Source organism: Octopus sinensis, linkage group LG27 (genome assembly GCF_006345805.1).
Source record: "Octopus sinensis linkage group LG27, ASM634580v1, whole genome shotgun sequence".
NCBI lineage: Eukaryota > Metazoa > Mollusca > Cephalopoda > Octopoda > Octopodidae > Octopus > Octopus sinensis.
The window spans coordinates 10399844-10426648 of record NC_043023.1 but is presented as its reverse complement, the minus strand read 5'-3'; the positions used below and the strand labels follow the sequence as shown (position 1 = coordinate 10426648).

Below are 26805 nucleotides of genomic sequence, written 5' to 3'. Positions count from 1 at the left end.
TATATATATATATAGTATATATATCTATATATATATATATATATATGTATATATATATATATATATATATATATATATATATATATATATATATATGTATATATATATATATTATATATATATATATATATATATATATATATATATATATATATATATATATATATATATATATAGTATATATATATATATATATATATATATATAAATACTATATATATACTATATATATATGGGTACTTTTCTACAAGTGTGGTCCCGGTGCTAGCTAGTCGTGACTAGTCGATCTTACAAAGACTACGTAAGGCGAGTGCGCGACTAAAAATCACACTCGCATGCGCTAGACATGTATGAGGTTTTTTTTAGCAAATAATTTTTTTTAAACAAAGAAAATAAAACACAAATTAAGTAATTTCTTTTGTTGAGTCTTTTATTTACTTTTTTTTAGACAAAACCCATTTTATTTGATATATATTCAGCCATTATATACATATATTATTATGCGCGCATCTGTTAATTTGCATACTCGCGCTAGGTAGTCATTGAAGGATCGACCAGTCATGACGGACTAGCACAAGTGCGCGCACCGGGACCATTCTTCTTGAGTAGTACCTTTGGTAGAGTATGGAGGACTGGTTATGGGGTCATGCTGCCTCTAATTTTTATTTCATCCCCCTGCAATGCTTCTAGATGTCTCACCAACGTATGTAATGTTCTTGTCTTTACAAGCACCCCACAAGAAAATCTCTGTCTATAGATGGGTAGAGGCGAATTATATCCATTCTACCCGGACACAACCCGTGAGGTGTTCAGAGGGTTTGCAGCTATTGATTCTACTGAGGAGATCCTCCCTGCTCACAAAGATGTGTGTCGCCATTTCCGTGAGTAGTCGTAACCCCTACGAGAGGAAGAAGAATAATTACCGTTGTCCCTTTTTTTCATGAAGGACTCATGAAATTGTAAGATGTATTTGGAGTCAGGATTTTTTGGGGTTTATAAAATATTAATGTTGATGATAATAATAATAATAATAATGATTTTTCTTTTTGTATTTTTAAGTACAAAACCTGAAATTTGTAGGAAGGGGACGAGTTAACTTCAGGGACTCGAGTGCTCTACTGCTTATTTTATTTACCTCGAAAGGATGAAAGTCGACCTCAGTGGAAGGAAAGACATTTGGGGCACCAACTCATGACAGACGAAATATAAAGAGGGACCTTCACTGTGGGCTAGCTAGCAAGCTGGTCTTCAGAGAAGGGACTCCTGGTTAGGTGGGAGGGGCATCTGGATGCTCAAATGATCGATCGTACTCGCCCTCACAGTGTGTACCTGATTGAAGAGAAATAAACAATGCACAGACACACTCCCATTCCTGATTGCTTTTATCTCTAGTTTGACAAAGCTATTTACGAACGAAATGCTGTTAAGCAATTAATCCGAAATCTTAGTGATTCTGCCAGTATTTAATATTGTAGCAACTCAGGAAAGCTATTTTAGTTCTCACATCATAGCACGGTTCTGCTATGTCATTCTTCAGCCCATCAGTGTGGGCACGCATGGATCCTAGAGGGAAGTTCAGTGCCCATGAAGAGAAGTGGGAGTTTTAATTAGTTAGCGGAAAGGCGGCAGACGAGTAACAATGCTTCTTCATCATTAACTCTGATCACTTCTTAAACAGCCCATTTCACTTGTGGCAACTTTGCTCTGCGAAATTCTGGATGGCATCAACTCACTACTCTGGTCATGTTATGCCCACTATATTTTCGTTTTGGCTAGCTCCATTCCCATTAGCTTCTAACACCTTCCAACTCAATCTACTTATGCAAGCATGGACAGTAAATGCATGACAATAGTATTGATATAAAATCTGCAATGTTTATTTACTTATGTTGGTGAACTGTCCAGTTTTATCTTACTGCTTCTTTTTCTATTTCAGAATATCACAACATGTTGACGTGAAGGAAATCTCTCCATTCAGAAGTGTCTTTGATATTCTCATCACCTAAAGGAAGACAGTATATTTATAAGGAGCATTCATGAATAAGTCTACCTCTGTATATAAATACAATCTATAACAAGGAACAACGAAATATTTTTCTTTCTCTTGAATGTATGGAAGAAACATTGCATTAAATTGTTATCTGAATGAAGTGACAAAAGTGAACAGAAATGTATTCATGGAAATGAAAAACACTTTTACAAAAATTACATTGAGTAATTCTCTCAAAATGAATAATTTAACTGAATCAGAAAACCTTGATAAAGAGGAAAAGCCATATCACTGTAATATCTGTGGAAAATCATTTTCTTACAGTAGTGACATTGTTAGACACAAACGTACACATACGGGAGAGAAACCATATCATTGTGAGATCTGTGGTAAATCATTCTCTCAAAGCAATATCTTGACTTTACACAAGCGTATTCATACGGGAGAGAAGCCATATCATTGTGAGATCTGTGGTAAATCATTCTCTCGTAATAGTTATTTGGTTACACACAATCGCATTCATACTGGTGAGAAACCTTATCATTGTGAGATCTGTGGTAAATCATTCTCTCGTAATAGTTATTTGGTTACTCATAATCGCATTCATACAGGAGAGAGGCCATATCACTGTGATATCTGTGGTAAATCATTCTCTCATAATAGTGATTTGGTTACACACAAACGTACACATACAGGAGAAAAACCATATCATTGTGAGATCTGTGGTAAATCATTCTCTCAAAATAGTCATTTGGTTACTCACATTCGCCTTCATACTGGTGAGAAACCTTATCATTGTGAGATCTGTGGTGAATCATTTTCTCAAAGGCATCATTTGAATAGACACACGCATACACATGCAGGGGAGAAGCCATAACCTTGCATTAGTTGTTGTAATTCATTTTTTGGAAATGGTGTTGTAACTACACACGGAAATGTTCATCCCAGACAAAACCTATGTAATGGTCGTGTCTGTGTTAAAGCATTCTCTCATAGACCTAACTTAACTGTCCATGAACGAATCCCTACATGAGAGTAGCCATGTCCGTGTGACATGTGTGGCAAATGATTCTCTCGAAAAAGCCACATGCATAAACATGGGGGTATTCACAGAGACGTGTTACTGTCTCAATGTCAAAATTTATGAAGTCATAACGATAATTAACACTAATTGGTCTGCTAAAACACAGGCTTTTTCCTTTCATCATCATCATCATCATCATCATCGTTTAACGTCCGCTTTCCATGCTAGCATGGGTGGGACGGTTCAACTGGGGTCTGGGGAGCCCGAAGGCTGCACCAGGCCAGTCAGATTGGCAGTGTTTCTACAGCTGGATGCCCTTCCTAACGCCAACCACTCCGAGAGTGTAGTGGGTGATTTTATGTGCCACCGACACAGGTACCAGACGAGGCTGGCAGACAGCCACGCTCGGATGGTGTTTTTTATGTGCCGCCGACACAAGTGCCAGACGAGGCTGGCAGACGGCCACGCTCGGATGGTGTTTTTTATGTGCCACCGACACATATGCGCTATATGATCAGATAAACCCTACATAGGTGCGAGTGGGGGTGGGGGGTAGTTAAGTAAGACAGGGGTAGAACTTCCGGTATTTGGGTAGAAACTTCCAGTACTGGTGGAGGGGGTGGGAGGGCGGGCGCGAACATCGAAGCAACTAGTTTGAATATTATATTTCAGGGGAAAAATAATTAGATAAATGGATGAAAGCCAGAGAGAGAATGAAAAAATAAATAATAAATACGATATGATATATGATACGAGGGAGCATATTTTGAAGGAGAATGGAATAAACAACAAAGATGGCGCTGAAAGAAAAGGTAAACTTTAAAAATGCATGAAGACGCCATGTTTAGAGATAAATAGAGAAACGAAAGGGGAACAGATCAAGGTATCCAAACAAACGCTTAAAAATATGAAAGTAACAGGTTGAAAGTTAAGGATTTAGCTGGCCATTTTTGAAAATCTGTGTTTTCTCTGGAGGTGAAGCGAGGAATTTCTTGATAAAGAATAATGAATAAAATATCTATTTTGTGCTTGTTTTTTTTTGCTCTATATCTGGACCCTGTTCCCTTTCTCCCTTAAACCTGTCAACGGGCACAAAGTGACGTTCCTTCAATACTACCTTCCACCCTGCCAGTTTTGAGCTATTTTGTCTTGCATGGTCCTTGGGGACCCTGACGGTTTTGTTGTCACATAAAAAAGAAAAAATAACACCCAGTGCACTCTGTAGAAGGGCTGACATTAGGATATGCCTTCTGCAGTTGAAGGGTTAGTGACAGGATGTTGTCTGTTTTAGACGTAGCAAATGATTTTTGCTCAATAGAGGGCATAGGATTGGTTAAAATTTGGAATATTAAACTACGTTAAACTTACAAATTACAATTTTGTCAAGAAAGCCAAGAGAAAAAAATGTTTTATTTTGACACATTCTGCCAGTATACGAAGTTTAAAAGTGTTTAGTTAACTAGAAATTGTGTTGAAAACTGCCGTTCAAAAGGAAAATATCCCATTTTTGTAATTCTTTGTACTGTTATGTCGTTTTCTATGTTCGATCTCAAGATCATAATAAAGATTTTATCACTGTGAGATTTTCTATTTAGCGTTTTAGCTAAACAGAAATATATTCTTACAGGAGAGAAGATATATCAGTGCGAGATCTGTGGCAAATCATTCCCTCAAATGAGCACCTTGACACACAATAGAGATATTAATAGAATAAAACTAAGGGGGATACTGGAGGGAATCCCACCTGTCAGTAGAGCCATCTAGGAGAGAATTAGAGAAATACTATGAAATGAAGGGAAATAACTTCTATAATAGTTCATTCCGGCCATCAATCGGTCGGCCACGAAGGAGATAGTGTTAGTTGAAGGCTACAAAACCTGCCACACACAGACAACTTCAGCTTTATACACATAGAGATTTCACTTTCAATTCTGGTTTTTTTAATCTTCACCTGGTCATTTTAAGAAAGTTTACTCATATATTGTGTTACAAAATACTGGTCCCCTGATACAGGAACCATGCAAATGATTATTGGTGTAATTTATAGAGATTTTCGTCTCAAATTGCCCACTGCCGGCCTCAATTTCATTATCTTCACTGTAGAATATGTTATTTCCTATATCTATTTCATCATCGTCAACTTCAATGTCGTCACTGTAAGACATACTCTTTTACTTGTTCCAGTCATGTGACTGTGGCCATGCTGGAGCACCGCCTTTAGTTGAGCAAATCGACCCCGGGACTAATTCTTTGTAAGCCTAGCATTTATTCTATCCGCTAAGTTACGGGGACATAAACATACCAGCATCAGTTGTCAAGCATTTTTGGGGGGACACACAAACACAAACATACATACAGGAGTGGCTGTGAGGTAAGTAGCTTGTTTACCAACCACATGGTTTCGGGTTCAGTCTCACTGCGTGGCACCTTGGGCAAGTGTCTTCTACTATAGCTTCGGGCTGACCAAAGCCTTGTGAGTGAGTTTGGTAGACGGAAACTGAAAGAAGCCCGTCGTATATATGTATAGATATATATATGCGTGTGTGTGTTTGTCCCCCTAGCATTGCTTGACAACCGATGCTGGTGAGTTTATGTCCCCGTTACTTAGCGGTTTTTGTTTTTAGTAGAAAATTTAAGAAATTGCGTGGGGAGATTAAAAATTTTTTAATGCAGATTGTTTTTGCAGATTTAGAATCTCCGCACTCGATATCGTGGGTTCCTGTAAAAACAAAACCAAAAAACCATCGGAAAGAGGGTGCGGTCCATTGTCTTTCCCCCCGCCGTAAACGGAACCCTTCCCCCTCTATTTAAGGAAAAAGTTAAAAAACGAAGGAAAGGGATATGGGACTGAAATTTTGATATTGGGATTGTTGAAAAAATCTTTTCCAGAATCGAAATTTCCATGGCCTAAAAACGTGGGATTCCGGGAAAAAAAAACAGAAAGAAATTTCAAAGCCGGGAAGGGCTCCGTTTAGATTTTCGCTATAGTTGAGGGTCGATGGTCGAAAAAGTTTGGCGACCCCTGATAAAGGCGTAGGGAACACCACCTGCTGTGTTTCTAATCATATGTCCGTTTAATGAACAAACATACGATTATATGCATTCTAATGCTAAGATGTAATGATGTCAGAAACATCTGGCTGCTATTTTTAGCAGGTTCAGTGACCGTGCGCAGACACTCTTGTTGAGACGTAATTACTATTTAGCTGGATGAGGTTTTTATCATTTACCTTGGGTGAGATGCAATTAAAGGTGTTAATTAATATAATTTTAATGTCTTTTCGTGTTATATATCGGGGACTTTTAATATATGTCACCGGTGTCGTTCAAGCGCGGGAATAATTATCAACAGCTTCTGCACGTGCTTCTAATTAAGACGAATCTAATTATATCAGATGTAGTAATACCTCGTGTTCAGGTAAACGTTGATCTCTATGAATAACATGAAGCGACTTACATGATTTGTGATTTAATATTTCTCTTGATCACAGTTTTAGTTGGTTGTTCCCTATTTTACAGGAAAGGGGGGGGGGAAAGCTTTCAATCGAGGAACTTTGCTCGCCCTTCTTCATATTTCATTTGGACCTTAGATCGAAAGCACGAATTGTTTGTATGCCCCTTTGTAGCAAGTATTGTGCGCCTTTCTACTATCCATGGTGGGAAAAACAAACTCGATTTCAAGAAAGGATCCTGGTCAGATCAACAAGTATTCTAATGGTAAGTGAAAAAATATATCTACATAGCATTTGTTGCACACTTGTTAACGGAGGTGTGTAATATCTAAGACAAGAAACTGAACCATAGGAGGTTAGTCTATATCTACAGACATTTGTCAGCTTTTTAAGTATTCCTGAAGACAAGCAGGAAGACCTCCCTCACAACGGGTTTCCTTTTGGTAAACGATATTTCCCCTTTTGACACCCGATTTGTGTAATTTTCTTTTGAGTCCTTTAATCGTTTAATAACGTATATTTTGTCAGTAAATTTAGGGCATTACTACAGAAATGCGGGATCCTTTCGGTTTGGGGAGTTACCAGAATTGAAATTGCAAAAATGTTTATATCATTGTTCTGTGACCCTAACCACATCTTTTCAGGGAGTTCTCAAAAATGAAGCCCCAAAAAATCAAAATATTGTTCCCCGCCTAACCTGAACTCATCATATATAAATTTGGCAATCTTTCGTTTGTAGTAGACCATTCCGTCGATGATTTCCGTAAAAGACTTTTATTTTTTTACATATGGGCTTGCGGGAACATTTGAAGTAATGAAAGCGAAAGAGACTAAGAGGAAGCGATTTTATGTCGAGGGAAGTTCTTTTGAAGTTACCGAAGCATTGATGTACATGTGTGTGTGTGTTTGATGGGGTGTGGGAGACAGACAGTATGTTGTGTAAGTGAAGTGCTTCTGTTAGTGTGTGTGAAAGGAAAAGGTAACTGAAAATTTTTACTCGGTGTATGTGTATATGTATGTATGTGTGTGTGTATGTATCTATGTATGGCCGATTCAGTGTAATTTTTTAGTCGGTGTATGTGTATATGTATGTCTGCATGTATGTGTGTGTGTGTATGTATCGTCATAAAATCGCTTCCTCTTAGTCTCTTTCGCTCTCATTACTTCAAATGTTCCCGCAAGCCCATATGTAAAAAAATAAAAGTTTTTTACGGAAATCATCGACGGAAAGGTCTACTAGAGACGAAAGATCGCCATAAATTTATATATGTATATATAGATAGATAGAGATATGTATATATGTGCGTGCATGAGTAATGTTACCCAATGTTAAAGAGTAGTTGTAGTTTACAAATTTTTACATTTCACCCAATGTTATATGATGTCATTTGTTAATTAATAAAGAAATATTGTAACATTTCTCTTTTGATCTTTCTCTCTCTATCTAATTCTGTTTCTTTATCATTTCAGATTTACGGATGACATTGGCATCAAAGAAATTTTCTTTTATAATGAATACATCTTCGACATTTTTCGTCTTTTAAAGTCTTGAGGAAAAGTTTACACAGAACGCATCGAAGACTATTTCTTTAAATCTTTGGTAGAAATTCTATGAAATGTTTGCTCTGAACTGTGATTAATAGCAACATTTTTCTATTTCATTAGCTGATGCTTTGCATTCTCGTTACTCTTTGATGACTTTCTTAATTTATAGCATCTTTAGATATCAGTGAAGTTTGCAGTGGAAATATTTGTAAGGAATAAACTATAAAAAGAAGGATAAAGATAGGGGTAAAACTTTAATGTGGTGAGAAAGGCCAAGGATTGGGTCTATTTTGATTCCTCAAAGAAATGCTGACAAATATGCGAAAATCATTGTATCGTGATATCTGTGGTAAATCAACCACTAGAAGTGATTTCTTAGATAGACACAAGCGTACTCACACAGGAGAAAAACCGTTTGACTGTGATATCTGTGGTAAATCATTCTCTCAAAATAGTGTGTTAACTACTCACAAGCGTATTCACACAGGAGAGAAACCATATCACTGTGGTATCTGTGGTAAATCATACTCTCAAAGCTGTGACTTAACCAAACACAAACGTATTCATTCCGGAGAGAAGCCATTTCGCTGTGATATTTGTGGTAATTCATTCACTGCAAGTTGTAATCTGGCTGTACACAAACGTATACATACAGGAGAGAAGCAATTTCACTGTGATGTTTGTGGTAAATCGTTCTCTCAGAGTAGTAATTTAACTAGACACAGGCGTATTCACACGGGAGAGAAACCATTTCACTGTAATATCTGTGGTAAATCATTCTCTAACGGAAGTGCCTTAATTGTACACAGACGTGTTCATACAGGGGAGACACCGTATCACTGTAATATCTGTGGTAAATCATTTCCTATACAAGTTAGCTTAACTAAACACAGACGCATTCATACAGGAGAGAAGCCATTTCCCTGTGATGTCTATGGTAAATCATTCTCTGAAAACAATAGCCTAACTACACACAAATGCATTCACACAGGGGAAAAACCATTTCACTGTGATATCTGTGGTAAATCTTTCTCTGTAAGCAGTAGTTTAATTGGACACAAACGAAGTCATACAGGAGAAAAGCCGTATCACTGTGATATCTGTGGTAAATTATTCTCTGAAAAGAACAATTTAACTAGACACATACGTATTCATACAGGAGTGAAACCGTAATTAGGCTCATGCCCTTGCTTATCTCCCTGTACTCACTAATTTTCCTTATCGGTGGTGGATCTCCGTCGTTTCACAACGAGGAGTCAATCTTATGGTCAACTGATTTACTTGCACTTCACTGAGTATTTGCTGGTGTACAAGATGCATCCTTACTTTAGCAGAATATTTAGGGCAGAAACCAGATTAATACGTTTCGTCATTCAGCCATTGGAAAACGTTTTAAAGTAGTTTTGTAGAGAAAATGTGGCTGCATTTCGCTTTGACCCTTTAACCTTTAACATTGTTCAATGTGATGAAGATGACGGGAATTGAACTCACGATTGAGCCATGCACCTTCAAATATATATGAGAAGTAACATAATAGCTTCATATATATATTTGTTACTTTCTGTTGCTTCCTTTCAGCACGTAAAAAGCACCATCCGAACGTGGCGCATAGCAGCGCCGCCTTGACTGGCTTCTGTGCTGGTGGCACGTAAAAAGCACCAGCCGATCGTTGCAGCTGCAAGCCCCCCTGGCACCTGTGCCGGCGGCACGTAAAAAGCACTCACTACACTCACAGAGTGGTTGGCGTTAGGAAGGTCATCCACCAGTAGAAACACTGCCAGATCAGGCTGGAGCCTGGCAAGCCTCCAGGCTTCCTAGACCTCGATCAAACTGTCCAACCCGTGCTAGCACGGAAAACGAACATTAAGCGATGATGATGATTCTCCCTCTTTGTTTCTTTCGGACTCTCCCTCGCTTTCTCTTACTCTCTATCTTTTTCTATCTCTCTCCCATTTATAAACAACAAAAGATCTTGAGAAAGTTGAGAAATAAAATATTTAGAAAGATCAATCATAAATATCAGGCAGTGGCAACAGAAAGGTCTGCTTCAAGGCAGACAGCAAAACACTAACATTTAAAAGGGACTGACGAACTTGCGAGCTGAATAAAAATAATAAAATATTGGAAACAAAAGTTTAAAGGGATAGAATCTGAGGATAGTAGAGTCACCATGGCTGGCATTTCTTAACGATGGACAGCAACATATTGACAGTTTAATGGCTGGCGTAAAATTTTGAACTTGATGTAAAAGAAAATTGGTAAACACCAATTTTTGAAGTGATTCTTTCTCATGACAGTAGACTCACCATGGCAAGCATGCAAAACTTCTTCATCGTAGACGGCAACACATTGACGATTAAAAGGCTGGCTCAAAATTTTTAGCTTGATGTAACAGAGAATTCCTAAACACCCGCTCCTTTAAATTTTAATCCCCTTCCAGCCCCATTTAGACCCCTTTTCACATTTTGGTTAATACAACTTGATTTCATTCGGGTGTACTGGGGCCACATTTTATAAGATGAGGAATTTTGTCCTAGAGGCCACGCCTTTCATTTGAGGAAAAAAATATTTGTCATGCAAACTTGCCAGCACTTTTAGCAGAGCTGTGCATATTTTCAGCTCAACCGACCGACCACATAATGCACACATTATATATATATATATATATATGTGTGTGTGCACGCATTATATATGCAAATGTATACAAATTATATATATATATATATATATATATATAAATTAAATTAGAGATAAAACCACTAATCAAACAGTAAAAAACCCAAAACAAAAACATAAAAATAAAAATATAATATAGAAAATATATAAAATATAAAATTGAAAAATTTGAAGTATTAAAATTTAAAATAAAAATTATTAAATTATATTTATAATTTGTTTAAAAATATATATAACTATCAAAAAGTATTAAAAAGTTTAATATACATAAATAGAGATATATACACTTTGTATATATACATTATATATACATATTTATATATCGAACACACACATATAAATGAACGCAATAAATATCTGATTCATAATATTTGTTCTCATGATTGTGTTGGTGGTGGCGATGATAATTCTCTCTATGAGAGCAGACATAGTTATAAAGGGTATGGGAAGGGAGGAAATAGCGTGAGTGAGTGAGGAAGACAGATACGTAAAAGAATGGGAGTAGACTTGACAAAGTGGGTTTTTGGCCCAAGCGACACCTTTTAAGATAGGGATTTCTAACGTAACCCACGGGCATCGTCACCTCATTTTACATGTCCCTGTCAATCTGACGGGTTGTAGTGGCCTTGAAAGTGATCCAAGCGGTGGAGTCAAACAAACTTTTTTTCAGTTTTATAAATAGAGATATACGAGAAGTATCACCCAGTGTTGCTCGGGTTTGTTTTCTTTACAAACCTTTAGAATTGGAATTTTTGAAAAGTATGAATTTTGCATTATGTAGCTTGTTATTCTCTTTAAGTAAACATTTTTCTGGTTGAAATACACTGAAAAATGATGAGACAGCAGTCAAAGAATCGTAAAAAGTAGGGATTTTCGTAGATAAAAAGCATCTGATTGATATAAATAATTTTTGGTGATGACATGGTGCGATTTGAATTTTTTCTTCTACGGAAGGAAGAGCAAGCCTTCTTTTATCATCCTCTCAATTTTGGTCAACTTGCGCTGCAGGGTCTCGGAGGAGATAGTGTTAGTTGAGGGCTACCAAACCTGCCACACACACAGACAACTTCAGCTTTATATATATAGATATATCGTGCAATGCCACTCCCTGTAAGAAGCATTTGTGCTAGTTCATGTAAAAAGCACACATGCTGATCCATGTGGTTATTCAACTTACTCCTTCCCCTGAAATTGCTGGCCGCCTGCCAAAATAATGTCAGATACAATAATGCCTTGATATATAAGTTAACTTCTTCCTGGAGATTGCTCCTAAAGGGAAAACTCATAAAGCAAAGCAATAATTTCCCATAGAAACAATGTTATAAATTGTAATTCATTCCTAGAAAAATATTTTACCAATAAAATTTATAATACTTGTAAATAAATGACAATGAAACAACAGTAGAATGTAAAGAATATTTTATGTAAAGTCAAAAACAATGTCAAGATCATTTAGAATAGATAAAATATTATTTTTATAATTGTTTTCTGAAACACATTGAAAAGACTCAGGGACACCATCATTTGTAGACGTGACCACTTATTCACAAGCAAAGAAAAAAGTCTAGAGTTGTTTACTGAGAAGCATTCCTTTGCTCTTTATAAACTTCTTGGTAAGACACAGATGCATTTGTTATGGTAGTAGAAACTTTCAAAATTCGGATGTTGTGCTTGAAAAATAAAACTCATAAACAATGTCTGTAACTTGGGAAATGAATCTATTCCTTATGAAGTGTTGTTCTTTGTCTGAGGGGCATCCTTGCTCTTTCTATTGTTATGTGTTCACATCCTGAACAATTTGTCCCAGGATTTAAATCTTTGGATGCACAAGTGAAATCAGTCTCAATTATGAATCTGTGTTCTTGTTTAAAATGGAATTCTGAACCTTCCGGTAGTTTGAAGAATGTTCCATACTTCGGACGTTGAGTATAAATTTGCATTTGTCAGTATTCATTTTAGTGATTTAAGTTGTTACTTTTGATGAACTTGTGTGTTTGTGGGCCTCATGGAAGCAATGACTAGTAACGAAGACCTTTAGTGATAAGCTGTATTTGAGACGTCCCATCAAACCAAGTGAAATTGAAGTCGTGGCCGATGCTGGCGTCGTGTACACGTCATGTATAAAGTACATGTTGAGCATTGGGCCTCACAGAGGCAGGGTGGCCAATGCCAGTGGCACATGGAAAGCACCTTTCATATGTAGGACCTCAGAGAGGTAATGAAAAACGACTGAAACCTTTGGCAATATGCTGTGCTTTGCAAAAAAGACCCATCGACCCAAGTAAAATCATAGTCATGGCACATACAGGAGTCATGCAAATGGCACCCATGTCAGTAGCACTTCAGATCACCCACTACACTCTAGGAGTGGTTGGTGTTACAAAGGGCATCCAGCCACAGAAACCGTATTGCTTTGAGTGTGTGGGTTTCCAGTGATATCAGTTTCCATTTGATTGCTAAGTTTTTCAATCAAAATATCAAGGAATGGAAGTCGCTCTCTGCTGTACACCATTGCAAAATGGATATCTGGATTTATACTATTGCGTAGAACTGGTCAAGCAGAAAGATGCACCAGGATCCATTGTCTGCTTTGGTATGATTTCCATGGTTGGATGCCCATCCTAACACCGACCACTTTACTGAGTGCATTGGGTGCTTTTTATGTGATACCAGCATCAGCAGGGATCACCAAGTAGCTCGCAAGATAAAGAGTCACTTGGTTCGCAGAGGGAGTGGAACCGAGGGGGATGGCTTTGTGTCAGTTGGGAGGTTGATGTATAACAGCAGGAGAAAGACGAGTGTCTTACTATAGAGGAGAAACCTGACGATTCCAGTAGGAAAAGAAAGGAGAGAATGATAGATATATAGAGAGAAATGGATGGTGATGGAGATGTATGAGGACATACACAAAAGGTAGTGGTGGTGGGGGAATATTAGTGGTACAGAGGATAGAGGGGGATGTTTCATAGAAGTGTGAGGGGCTTATGAATGTGTGTGTGCGTGTTACTATATCCTTGCCTTGAGACTGTGTGATAGTTGTGGGTGTCACTGCCATGCAAGCAATGTCCATCGCCAATCTGCCACAAAAACATGTCAGGTCACGGGGAAATATTTTAGTTTGAAACAGGTGAAGGTTGGCAACAGGAAGAGCATCTGGACAGCAAAAATTCACCTCAACAAATTCCTTCTGACCCATGAGAGAATGGCAAAAATGGAGAGGAAAACAACGATGACAGACCACTGGAGCGGTTTGTCTGTCATATGAATGCTCTTGTTAGAAGTTAAGCTGCTTTTATGAGTAAATCATTTGCCAAATGTCCTCTGTATGTAAACGTTTGTGACCAGTTAACGTGCTATTTCAGAAAACGATTCTTACAGGCATTACAGTGATATGACTTCTCTTGTATGAATGCGTCTGTGCAGAGTCAAGTGATAATTTCGAGAGAATGATTTACCACAGATATCACAATGATATGGCTTCACGCCTGAATGAATGCGCTGGTGAGTAGTTATACTACCAGAGAAAGATTTACCACAGATATCACAGTGATATGGTTTTTCTCCTGTATGAACACGCTTGTGCCTGGTTAAGACACTGCATGTAGAGAAGGATTTACCACAGATATCACAATGGTATGGCTTCTCTCCTGTATGAACACGCATGTGAGTAGTTACACTACCTGATTCAGTGAAAGATTTACCACAGATTTCACAGTGATATGGCTTCTCACCTGTATGAATACGTTTGTGATTTGTCACACTACCAGATTCAGTGAAAGATTTACCGCAGATATCACAGTGATATTGCTTCTCAGGAGTATGAATGCGTCTGTGCTTACATAAGATACTGGATGTAGAGAATGATTTACCACAGGTATCACAATGATATGGCTTCTCACCTGTATGAACACGTTTGTGGTTAGTTACACTACCAGTTTCAGAGAAAGATTTACCACAGATATCACAATGATATGGCTTCTCACCTGTATGAACACGCCTGTGCTTGGTTAAGTGACCATTGTCAGAGAATGATTTACCACAGATTTCACAGTGATATGGCTTCACGCCTGAATGACTGTATTTGTGAACAGTTAACTTGTGTCCATCGGAGAATGATTCACCACAGATATCACAATGATATGGTTTCTCTTCAGTATGAATACGCTTGTGCTTAGTTAAGCTACCACTTTCAGAGAATGATTCAGCACAGATATCACAATGATATGGCTTCTCTTCAGTATGAATGCGTCTGTGACGAGGTAAGGCATAGCTTCTGGAGAACGATTTACCACAGATATCACATGTATATGGCTTCTCTCCTGTATGAATGCGTTTGTGAATAGTCAAGGCATTATTTTGAGAGAATGATTTACCACAGATTTCACAGCGATGTGGTTTTTCTCCTGTGTGAACAGTACGCTTGTGCATAGTTAAGGGACTAGTTTCAGAGAAAGATTTACCACAGATATCACACTGATATGGCTTTTCACCTGTGTGAATACGTATGTGTCTAGTTAAGTAACTTTTATCAAAGAATGATTTACCACAAATATCACAGTGACATGGTTTTTCTCCTGTATGAACACGCTTGTGAATAGTTACTTTACTAATTTCAGAGAAGGATTTACCACAGATATCACAGTGATATCGTTTTTCTCCTGTATGAATGTATTTGTGCCTAGTTAAGTTATAACTTTGAGAGAAGGATTTACCACAGATATCACAGCGATATGATTTCACTCCTGTATGAATGCGTTTGTGAATAGTTAAATGATGAGTATCAAAAAATGATTTACCACAAACGTCACAGTGATATGACTTCTCTCCTGTATGAATACGTCGGTGAATAACTAAGCTACCTTTCTGAGATAATATTTTACCACAGATATCACACTCAAATGCTGTTTTGCCCTTTTCATTCTTTTCCTCATCAGAAAAGTCAATTTCTTCAGACTCTCTTTTACATTTAACTTCACTCAGATATAATTCATTTTCCATCATTTTCCTTTCTCTCGTCACAGTACACAAATGTTTTCCTTCTTCTCGTATATTACTCTTAATAAATATTTCTACTGGTATATCTCCATCAAAAGTGATCTTTGTTAATATCTGAAGATGCTGCAAACTGACTTCTTAATTGCTTTAACTCATTAACATTCAGATTACTCTGTCAAATGTAATGATTATTTATTCAAATTCTTCTGAATTAATCATTTATTATCTTATTGCTTTAAGATTTCAATGATGTGATTCCTTATGTTTAGAATGACATTGCAGGGTGAGTGGAAGAGGCCAGATGTGGGCAGTTTTAACGTAAAATAGCTTGAACGTTTGGGACTGATACGGCCAGGTTTAATGCTAAACGATTAATTAATATGCAAATATAATTTTCTGTGTATTCCAGACAATAAAGAAGAGAAATTTTGCTACATATATGTCAGAGTTCAGAAGATATATTTTGCAGTAATTCAGTAAATATTTATAGAAACAGGGTTATACGTGTTTTGTATAACATCTTTGCTCAGTCTTCAAAAGACTTTCCATTCCAATGACGTTGCTTATGTAAAAATCCTGTGAAGCAGATGTCATCTGATAATCTGAAACGAAAGAGAAACAAGAGTGTAATACATACAAGATAATTAGGAATTAGAGAGATTAAAACAGTGAGAGTTTTACTAATTTTTATAAAAACATGACCATAGAGGTGCAGGGATGGTTGTGTGGTAAGAAGTTGGCTTTCTAACAACATGGTCCTGGGTTCAGTCCTAGAGTGGCCAATCAAAGCCTTGGGAGAGGATGTGGTAGATGGAAACGCAGAGAAGCTTGACATATATGAACTATCCAAATGAATTCTAATCAAAATAATTTTCAATGATTTGGAATCAATAAATACTCCATATTAAAATAATTTGTTTGAAATTTTAAGGTGTTTCCATTATTTTGTCCAACCCATGTATTTATTTTTGTATTAAATTCTGATAAAATTGTGATGGACATGCATCTCATACCCGAATCTTCTGTGATAATGGGCTGAACTGAACCATAACTAATCCGGAGGGAAACACAATCTTTCAGCCTGATAATGCACCAATTTACACAGCTAAAGTCGTAACTGAATGGCATGAAGAAGATTCTAGTGAAGTTGAACATCTTATCTGGCCACCAGTCAACATTTATGGTACATTTTAGAAAAACTAGTAAGGAGTCGATATCCTCCACCATAATCACTACAAGAACTGGAGACTGTTTTAGCTGAAGAAAGGATAAAAATTCCTTTGGAAACAATTCAAACTATGTACGAGTCTATAGCTCGTAGAATTCAAGCTGTAATTACTGCCAGAGGCGGTATTACTCCATATTAAAATAATTTGTTTGAAATTTTAAGGTGTTTCCGTTATTTTGTCCAATCCATGTTTTTATTTTTGTATTAAATTTCGATAAAATTGTGATGGATACACTCTGAACGGTATTCTGTAGAAAATTTCACTAAAAAATATCAATTTTTCTGAGTTATGAGGGAGTAAAGCCGATCCGTGTGAATTTCCGAAACTCTTCCCCCTAGCCTTGGAAAATTTTTATTAAAACAAATTGCGATATATTCAGAATCTACACTATCTGAAGCGTACATGTCGAAAATTTCATTTAAAAATATCCATTTTCCTGTAAGTTATAAAGAAACAAATTCGGAGTGGTTGCTACTCGGTCTGTCTGACTGACTCTCTGTATGGTTGGGTAAAGTATAATTCTATATTCTTTATACCGATCTAATTCCGAAAAGGCGCGTACATGGGTAACCAGATATAGATTGATTTTCGTTATTTTTCCTCTCTGCCTGCGTAGATTGTTTTCAAGTATTTGGGTTTTCTGGGAGTCCCTTTTTAAAGTAGAAGAAATAGCTAAGGTTTTTTTGACTGCTATTTCTAAACTCCGGTATGTGGTAAAGCAAATCTTTGCTGAACCCTAATTATAAAATATTACTTAAGCTTACCATGAAATGGTCTTTTTCATGCCGAATTCTACTTGGTGAAATTACTGATTACTTCTTAATTAATTAATTTTACCCTTTGTTATTATCTCTCTCTATATATAGCTTTAACGATATTGTTACTTACTGCAACAAAAGGGAGAGTTATTGTTTGAAGATGTGATCAATTAATTTCATAATTTCAGCAGGTTTAGAAAGTATTTATGATCGGTAAAATGAAAACAAATCTTGAATATCTTAAGATCTCCGATTATAACAGGTTTCTACAAAGAGAAAACGAACTTAAATATAAAAATAAGATGGAATTATTACTTCACTCACGATTTACTCTCACTCGTTATCTTCCATATAGTCCTTTCTTCATCAGTTTTGATACACAAGTAGAAATTCACCAAGAAAAGTCAATAATTTCAAACAAGAGAATATCTGTCCCCACAAACATCCATGAAAACAGGTTCCCTTGTCGATAACCTGTAATGGGGAATGTATAAAACATGCATTGGTTTGCTTTAAGTACCGAAACGAAATTATAGCATCGTACTAAAATTAATAGCAATTATTTAGGCCATGCAGTGTTTCTTCTGGTCTTTTATGTTCTGAGCTCAAATTCCGCCGATCTCAATTTTACCTTTCACTGCTTCAGAATCAATAAAATAGAGATCCAGCAAAACCAGAGGTCGATTGGTAGATACTAATATCCACTCACCATCATTATTAGGCCTTTAAAGCCCATAGCAATCCACTTTCCTCGATTGCAGGACAATCCTATTTGCTTTATTTACTGTAATAAAGGCTTACGGGATGCTTCCGTATGTTTGTTATCTCTATTTATATAACTATCTTCAAAACTTCGGCATGGATTAACCGGAGTTAAAATGGGATTTATAACAACTTTGACCCCAGCTGAGAATTGAAGAAACAATTATATTAAGTAGAACAACTGCCCCGAACGACTAACCAAATATTAACATACAACCTTTTTCTGAAGGTTGTATGCGAAAAATTGGATCTTTTCGGTTTGAACGGCAGTTTTTTAAAATAATTTCCACGTAACTAAACACTTTTAAACTTCGTATACTGGTAGAATGTGTTTATAAAACATCTTTTTCTCTTGGCTTTATTGAGAAAATTCTATAGTTTGTAAGATATTTGTTGTTTTTCTTCTTCAATTTCTGCAATTTCAACCAATCAATGATGTCTATTGAAGTGAAAACATTCTGTGCCGTATGAATATGTCTCTCGTTTAAGAAACAGATTGGGTTTATTTACATTTCTGAAGAAAATAAGATACCCTTCCCCCTAACACTAACTAACCCTAACCCTAAAACAGATTGAAATGCAATAATTAATTGACAGAGTATCCCACAGATATCTGTACTGTTATAGCAATTTCAAACCGCATTCAGTGCGATGAAGTTGTATTTTTTAAAATTACAAGTACAATCCATCTGACAAGCTTCGATACAGTTTCCATCCACTGCTTTTTACCTAAACGGTATGGGTTAACCGATGGTTGTTTTTCTCTTTTCTTCGCCCCTTTTCAAGCCTAGCCAGGCTCATGGGCCCGGTTTCTGTGGCATATGTGTTCCCCCCCCCATTGCAGCGTTACTCAAGAAATAGGAAGAAAGAGTGTGAGAAAGTTGGGGTGAAAGAGTACAACAGGGGTCGCCACCACCCCCTGCCAGAGCTTCGTGGAGCTTTTAGGTGTTTTCGCTCAATAAACACACACAATGCCCGGTCTGGGAATTGAAACCGCGATCCTCCAACCGCGTGTCCGCTGCCCTAACCACTGGGCCATTGCGCCTCCACATGGTTGTAGGAAATAAAATTTTCCCAAGATGCTGCACAACAGAATTGAACCTAGTACCTCATGGATATGATATAAACCAATTAACCACATAGCCATATCCAAAGGAACTTATCTACCATATGTGCTGGTGTACAAGATGCATCCTTACTTTAGCAGAATATTTAGGACAGAAACCAGATTAATACGTTTCGTCATTCAGCCATTGGAAAACGTTTTAAAGTAGTTTTGTGGAGAAAATGTGGCAGAATTTTACTTTAATCCTTCAGTGGTGTTGTGGGGTATCTCATACCCCAGGTGATGTTTGCATGTGCGTATCTTATATCTGGCAACAGTGATAGTGTCATCCATCCAATTACTCAGCATACTCCACTAAGTTAATGTACAATGTAGAAGATATATAAATATATATATATATATATTAATTATAATAAAGGGTTAATTGCAACAAGTTGCTCAAAACCACATACCGGAAATATTAGAAATAGCAGCCAAATAGATCACTATTTCTCTTGGCTGCTATTTCTAATATTTCTGGTATGTGGTTTTGAGCAACTTGTTGCAATTAACCCTTTATTATAATTAATATAATTCTTACCAAATATGGTCTTTTCCATACCAAAAAATCTACTAGGTGAAATTTATTAATTTTATCAAATTAATTATATTTCACCCTTTTTTGTATATTGAATACTATATATATATATATATATATATATATATATATATATATATAGTGTGGGTTCCTGTAAGAAGCACTCACGCTAGTTCACATAAAAAGCACACATGCTGATCCATGTGGTTATTCAACTTACTCCTTCCCCTGAAATTGCTGGCCTTGTGCCAAAATACTGTCAGATACAATAATGCCTGATATATGAGTTAATTTCTTCCTGGAGACTGCTCCTGAAGTGAAAACTCATAAAGCAAAGCAATAATTTCCCATAGAAGCAATGTTATAAATTGTAATTCATTCCTAGAAAAATATTTTACCAATAAAATTTATAATACTTGTAAATAAATGACAATAAAACAACAGTAGAATGTTGCACCTTTTAGAAAGTTCTTTGAGAAATTTATGGATAATTGTATCTCCAATTATGATGTCCATTCAAGTTCTACAAGCCAATTAAACCAGCAAAATATAGCATAAAAATATTTATTTTGGCCAATGCTAAAACTTTGTGTGTCAGGTATGGAGTCTACTTGGGGAAACAAGGAGAAGGCCCTTCTATAGGTAATTCAAGAGCAGCAGTGGTAGTGGAGGCGCAATGGCCCAGTGGTTAGGGCAGCGGACTCGCGGTCGGAGGATCGTAGTTTTGATTCCCAGACTGGGCATTGTGAGTGTTTAATGAGCGAAAACACCTAAAGCTCCACGAGGCTCCAGCAGGGGGTGGTGGCGACCCCTGTTGTACTCTTTCGCCCCAACTTTCTCTCACTCTTTCTTCCTGTTTCTTGTCCCTAACTTTCTACGCAACCGCTGAGCCTGGATGCACATTCATCCATCCGTAATGCTCTTGGTGTCGGGAGTTGACCTGCTTTCTCTTCTGCGGGTCTTACGAATAGCAAAGGACCACGTTTCGGACTTCTCCCACTTGGACGAAGACTGCTACACTCAACAGCAACAGCAGCAGTGGTAAAACGGTTGGGGTCTCATATAAAAGGGTCTGGAAGAAATATTACAATGGATAATTGGTTTACAAGTTATGGATTTAGAGTTAATCTCTTGAAGAATTATAGATTAACATTTGTTGGCTCTTTCAGAAAGAACAAGATAGAACCCCCTCAGTTTGTTGCCAGAACTGAATACACAAGCTTGTTTGGTTTCCAGAAGGATGTTACACTGACCCCATATATTCCTGTCCAGGTGGGGAACCTATATGCCAAGGAAACTGGCCCTATGAGCCAGGCATGGCTCAAGAAGGAACAAACATTATAAGAAAAAAGAAAAGACCCCACTTCATTCATGACTATGAGATTACACCTAGAAAGTTCCCCTCTGAGGAGCAAGTCTGGCAACGGTTGTTTATAGAAGACCAGCAATCACCCATGCATACCGGCTTTCCCCTCTCCACACCACCAAAGTTGTCCAAGGGAAAGATAAAGGCTGATACAGCTTGGCACCAGTGACATCGCAACTCATTTCTACAGCTGAGTGAACTGGAGCAATGTGAAGAACAATTCTGCGCCCGACGCTCTAATCACTAATCCATTTGACTTCACCAATATTTATATAAATATATATTTAAATAATGAGGGAGATAAATTGAATATTAATTTAATTAATATCAATTTAAAACCAGTAGCCTAGCATACAAAAATCTGAAAAATCAGAGAAAATTCTAATACATGTGTATATTCAAAGGGCAAGACCACAAGGTAGTCGGCTGTATGCTAGAAATAGATCATCAACGATCAAACTACAAAGAAAAGAATGTTCTCTAGAGCAAAATTGTTCTGGTGTCCGCTGAATTTTCCTCTAGAGAACATTCTTTTCTTTGTAGTTTGATCGTAGGTGATCTACTTCTAGCATACGGCCGACCACCTAGTGGCTCTTTAGCCCTTTGAATATACATATATAAATATATATATATATATTGTGTGGGTTCCTGTAAGAAGCACTCACGCTAGTTCACATAAAAAGCACACATGCTGATCCATGTGGTTATTCAACTTACTCCTTCCCCTGAAATTGCTGGCCTTGTGCCAAAATAATGTCAGATACAATAATGCCTTGATATATAAGTTAATTTCTTCCTGGAGATTGCTCCTAAAGTGAAAACTCATAAAGCAAAGCAATAATTTCCAATAGAAGCAATGTTATAAATTGTAATTCATTCCCAGAAAAATATTTTACCAATAAAATTTATAATACTTGTAAATAAATGACAATAAAACAACAGTAGAATGTAAAGAATATTTTATGTAAAGTCAAAAACAATGTCAAGATCATTTAGAATAGACAAAATATTATTATTATAATTGTTTTCAGATATATATAGAGAAATGGATGGTGATGGAGATGTATGAGGACATACACAAAAGGTATTGGTGGTGGGGGAATATTAGTGGTACAGAGGATAGAGGGGGATGTTTCATAGAAGTGTGAGGGGCTTATGAATGTGTGTGTGTATGTGTGTGTTATTATATCCTTGCCTTGAGACTGTGTGATAGTTGTAAACGAGTGTCACTACCATACAAGCAGTGTCCATCTCCAATCTGACATAAAAACATGTCTGGTCATGGGAAAATATCTTAGTTTGAAACAGGTGAAAGTTGTTAACAAGATGGCCATCTGGACAGAGAAAATTCACTTCAAAGAATTCCATCTGACCCATGAGAACATGGCAAACGTGGACGTGAAAACAATGATGATGGATCATTGGTGTGGTTTGTCTCTCATATGAGTGCTCTTGTGAGTAGTCAAGCTGCTTCTCTGTGCAAATGATTTGTCACAGATATCACAATGATATGCCTCCTCACCTGTGTGAGTACGTTTGTGACTAGTTAAGTAATCATTTCGAATGAAGGATTTACCACAGATTTCACAATGATACGGCTTCTCACCTGTATGAACGTGCTTGTGAGTAGTTAAGTGATCATTTTGAGAGAAGGATTTACCGCAGATTTCACAGTGATACGGCTTCTCACCTGAATGAATGTATTTGTGAACAGTTAAGCTGGGCCCATGAGAGAAAGATTTACCACAGATATCGCAATGATATGGCTTTTCTCCTGTGTGAATACGTATGTGTCTAGTTAAGTAGCTATTTTCATAGAATGATTTACCACAGATATCACAGCGATATGGTTTTTCGCTTGTATGAATGCGTTTGTGAGTGGTTAAATGATGAGTATCAAAAAATGATTTACCACAGACATCACAGTGTAAATATTTTCCTTTTGTGTGAATCTGTTTGTGTCTTGTTAATGTACTACGATTTGACAATAGTTTACCACAGATATCACAGTGATATGGCTTCTCTCCTGTATGAAAACGTCAGTGAGCAGTCAAGTTACCTTTCTGAGCGAACAATTTACCACAGATATCACAATGATATGGCTTCTCACCTGTATGAATACGTTGGTGGATGACTAAGTTATCTTTCCGCAAGAATGATTTACCACAGATGTCACAGTATAAATATTTTCCTCTTGAATGAATCTGCTTATGTCTTGTTAAATCACTATCTTGTGACAATGACTTACCACAGATATCAGAGCGATATGGCTTCCCTCCTGTATGAATACGTTGGTGAGTAGTCAAGTTACCTTTCTGAGCGAATGATTTACCACAGATATCACAGTGATATGGTTTTTCTCCTGTATGAGTACGTTCGTGAATGACTAACTTAGCTTTCCGAGAGAACAACTTGCCACAGATATCACAATCAAATGATGTTTTGCCCTTTTCATTCTTTTCCTCATCAGAAAAATCAATTTCTTCAGACTCTCTTTTACATTCAACTTCACTCCTAAATAATTCATTTTCCATAATGTTCCTTTCTCTTGTCACAGGTCACAAAGGTTTTCCTTCTTCTCGTATATTGCTCTGAACAAATATTTCTACTGATATATCTCCATGAAAAGTGTTCTTTGTTAATATCTGAAGATGCTGCAAACTGCCTTCTTAATTGCTTTAACTCATTAACATTCAGATTACTTTGTCAAATAGAATGTTTATTGAAATTCTTCTGAATTAATCATTCATTATGCTATCATGTTCAGATTTCAATGTAGTGATTGTTTATTTTTAGAATGACCTTGTAGGGTGGGTGTGAGGGGTGGGATCTGGCTAGTATGAATATAAAACACACAAAAATATGGCCAGTTTAACCGTTTAGCATTGAGATTCCTTTGTGAAATGTAATGCTTATTTATTCATATTGTTTTGAATTAATCATGGATTATCTCATAGCTTTGAGACTTCAGTGATTTGATTGTTTATGTTTAAATTGACACTGCATGGTGAGTGTGAGAGGTCAGAATATTTGTGCTAGTTTAAATGCTAAATGATTAATTAATATGCAAATATAATTTTCTGTGTATTCCAGACAATAAAGAAGAGAAATTTTGCGACATATATGTCAGAGTTCAGAAGATATATTTTGCAGTAATTCAGTAAATATTCATAGAAACAGGGTTATACGTGTTTTGTATAACATCTTTGCTCAGTCTTCAAAAGACTTTCCATTCTAATGACGTTGCTTATGTAAAAATCCTGTGATGCTGAGGTCATCTGGTAATCTGAAACGAAAGAGAAACAACAGTGTAAAACATACAAGATAATTAGGAATTAGAGAGATTAAAACAGTGAAAGTTTTACTACATTTTTATATAGACATGGTCGTAGAGGTGCAGGGATGGTTTGATTTTGATTTCACTTGTCTCAACAGGACTTTGCACTGAAAAAAATGCCAAGAAATTTTGTGAGAATTCTTTAGTTTGATACCCTCATCACCATTATTAAGGCCTATTAATAACAACTTTGTCCCTAGCGGATATACAGGTATAACAGAAACTGGAAGAAAGAGTGAGAGAAAGTTGTGGTGAGTACAGCAGAGTTCACCACTACCCCCTGCTGGAGCATCGTGGAGCTTTAGGTGTTTTCGCTCAATAAATACTCACAATGCCCGGTCTGGGAATCGAAACCGTGAGTCCGCTGCCCTAACCACTGGACCATTGCGCTTCCACACACACACACATATATATATGTATATATATATGTATATATATATATACATATACACACACACACACACATATATATATATATATATATATATATATATATATATATATATCGTTATTACTATATATTGTTATCGTGTCTGGGGAGGGTCATTCTCTTTTAATGCCTTATTATTTTACACACACACTGGTTCGATTTCCACTCATTTAGGTATTCATTTTTTTCTAGAATTTTTGTTGCATCTTGCAACTTTTGCAATAGTCGTTGTTACTTACGGCAACAAAAGGAAGATTTATTGGGCGAAAGTAAAAATACATACACCCGATGGTTAGGGTTTTTGTTACGCCAAAAACGAGTGGTGTACGTATTCTTTACCTCCGACCAGTTATTGTCTGAAGGTATTGTTAATTACAATACAGAGTGATAACTTAATTTTCATAATTTTAGCAGATTTAGTATAGTATTTATGATGGGTAAAATGTAAACAAAACTTGAATATCTTAAGATTTCAGACTGGATCATCGTTACAGTTCTTGTGGGAGGTTTGTAGAATGAGAAAACGAACTAAAATATAAAAATGAGATGAAATTATTGCTTTACTCACAATCTAATCTGACTTCTTATCTTCCGTATAATCCTTTCCTCTGCAGCTTTGATACAAATGTAGAAATTCACCCAGAAAAGTCACTAATTTCGGAGAAAAGGTCAAAGAATATCTACTACTACAGGTATCCCTGACGAAAACTTATAAAAAGGGAAATACTATACCGAAACGAAATTGTAGTCGTGTATCAAAATTAATAGTAATTATTTAGGCCAAGCAGTGCTTCTTTCGTTCTGACCTCAAATTCCGTCGATGTCAATTTTATCTTTCATTGCTTCGGAATCAATTAAATAAAGATCCAGCCAAAAACATAAGTCGATGGTAGATACTAATCTACCCTAATCACCATTATTAGGTTTATTAATAACAACTTTGCTCCTAGCAGATAACTGAAGAGACAATTATATCAAGGAGAAAAACTGACCAAATACCTATTTCTATTTCTTTACTACCCACAAGGGGCTAAACATAGAGGGGACAAACAAAGGGATTAAGTCGATTATATCGACTCCAGTGCGTAATTGGTACTTAATTTATCGACCCCGAAAGGATGAAAAGCAAAGTCGACCTCGGCGGAATTTGAACTCAGAACGTAACGGCAGACGAAATACGGCTACGCATTTCGCCCGGCGTGCTAACGTTTCTGCCAGCTCGCCGCCTTTTGTGTTGCTATATTACTCAGTGAAAGACGATAAGTATGCGAGTAAAGGGAGATAAGCAAGTACATGAGCCTAATTTCGGTGGAAAAAAAAAAAGGTTTTGATCGGTTTATACGCTTATAATGCTGATGGATCTCCACCGTCTGGCAGCGAGGATTTAGTTTTTTTGGTCAAATGATTTAATTGCCCATGAATTAACGTGCAAATTGGCTGAGTATTCCACAGACATGTGTACTGTTAAGGTAATTCTGTTCCGGAATCAGTGCAACGAAGTTGTATCTTTTAAATTACAGGTGCACTCCACCTGACAAACTTCGATAAAGTTTCCATACTGCATTTTACCTAAACGGTATGGGTCAACACAAGGTGGC

The 26805-nt window shown here is 36.7% G+C and overlaps 4 protein-coding genes across 8 annotated transcripts in view; 1 reads left to right on the top strand and 3 right to left on the bottom strand.

The window, feature by feature from the left end:
• Positions 1-757: 757 nt before the first annotated feature.
• Positions 758-8907, top strand: LOC118768075 (zinc finger protein 723-like). The gene is made up of 4 exons (XM_036513871.1): positions 758-881; positions 1937-1955; positions 2399-2660; positions 8719-8907. The coding sequence occupies exons 1-4, from the start codon at positions 758-760 to the stop codon at positions 8719-8721; spliced, it is 408 nt and encodes a 135-aa protein (XP_036369764.1). The 3' UTR covers positions 8722-8907.
• Positions 8908-12202: 3295 nt separating this feature from the next.
• On the bottom strand, positions 12203-24124 carry LOC118768213 (zinc finger protein 25-like). Of its 3 annotated transcripts, XM_036514318.1 has the most exons (3): positions 23769-24124; positions 22841-23096; positions 12203-12287 (listed from the first exon to the last, which is right to left on the bottom strand). In XM_036514318.1, the coding sequence occupies exons 1-2, from the start codon at positions 23972-23974 to the stop codon at positions 22859-22861; spliced, it is 444 nt and encodes a 147-aa protein (XP_036370211.1). In that variant the 5' UTR covers positions 23975-24124; the 3' UTR covers positions 12203-12287; positions 22841-22858. The 3 variants fall into 3 exon arrangements, with proteins under 3 accessions (XP_036370211.1, XP_036370209.1, XP_036370210.1); XM_036514316.1 differs by lacking the exons at positions 12203-12287; positions 22841-23096 and adding an exon at positions 13446-14006 and having other exon boundaries at positions 23531-24124; XM_036514317.1 differs by lacking the exon at positions 12203-12287 and having other exon boundaries at positions 22413-23096.
• Positions 13446-26125, bottom strand: LOC118768189 (zinc finger protein 665-like). Of its 3 annotated transcripts, XM_036514205.1 has the most exons (3): positions 17994-18281; positions 15430-16284; positions 13446-15261 (listed from the first exon to the last, which is right to left on the bottom strand). In XM_036514205.1, the coding sequence occupies exons 2-3, from the start codon at positions 15686-15688 to the stop codon at positions 14069-14071; spliced, it is 1452 nt and encodes a 483-aa protein (XP_036370098.1). In that variant the 5' UTR covers positions 15689-16284; positions 17994-18281; the 3' UTR covers positions 13446-14068. The 3 variants fall into 3 exon arrangements, with proteins under 3 accessions (XP_036370098.1, XP_036370097.1, XP_036370096.1); XM_036514204.1 differs by lacking the exon at positions 17994-18281 and adding an exon at positions 25776-26125 and having other exon boundaries at positions 13446-16284; XM_036514203.1 differs by having other exon boundaries at positions 13446-16284.
• Positions 13446-26805, bottom strand: part of LOC118768190 (zinc finger protein 665-like) — a 360963-nt gene continuing 347603 nt past the window's right edge. The window contains exon 5 of the mRNA XM_036514206.1: positions 13446-14107. The gene's annotated coding sequence lies outside the window, so the exon portion shown is untranslated. The remainder of the gene's footprint in view (positions 14108-26805) is intronic.

Excerpts from the sequence above, each read along its gene's own strand:
- LOC118768075 (XM_036513871.1), top strand. The coding sequence starts at position 758 with ATGGGTAGAGGCGAATTATATCCATTCTACCCGGACACAACCCGTGAG.
- LOC118768189 (XM_036514204.1), bottom strand. The coding sequence starts at position 15,688 with ATGATGGAAAATGAATTATATCTGAGTGAAGTTAAATGTAAAAGAGAG.
- LOC118768213 (XM_036514316.1), bottom strand. The coding sequence starts at position 23,974 with ATGGAAAATGAATTATTTAGGAGTGAAGTTGAATGTAAAAGAGAGTCT. Across the intron at positions 14,007-23,530 it reads GTGAGAAGCCATATCATTGT|GACATTTGGCAAATGATTTA; the intron begins GATATCTGTGGT and ends TTACATACAGAG.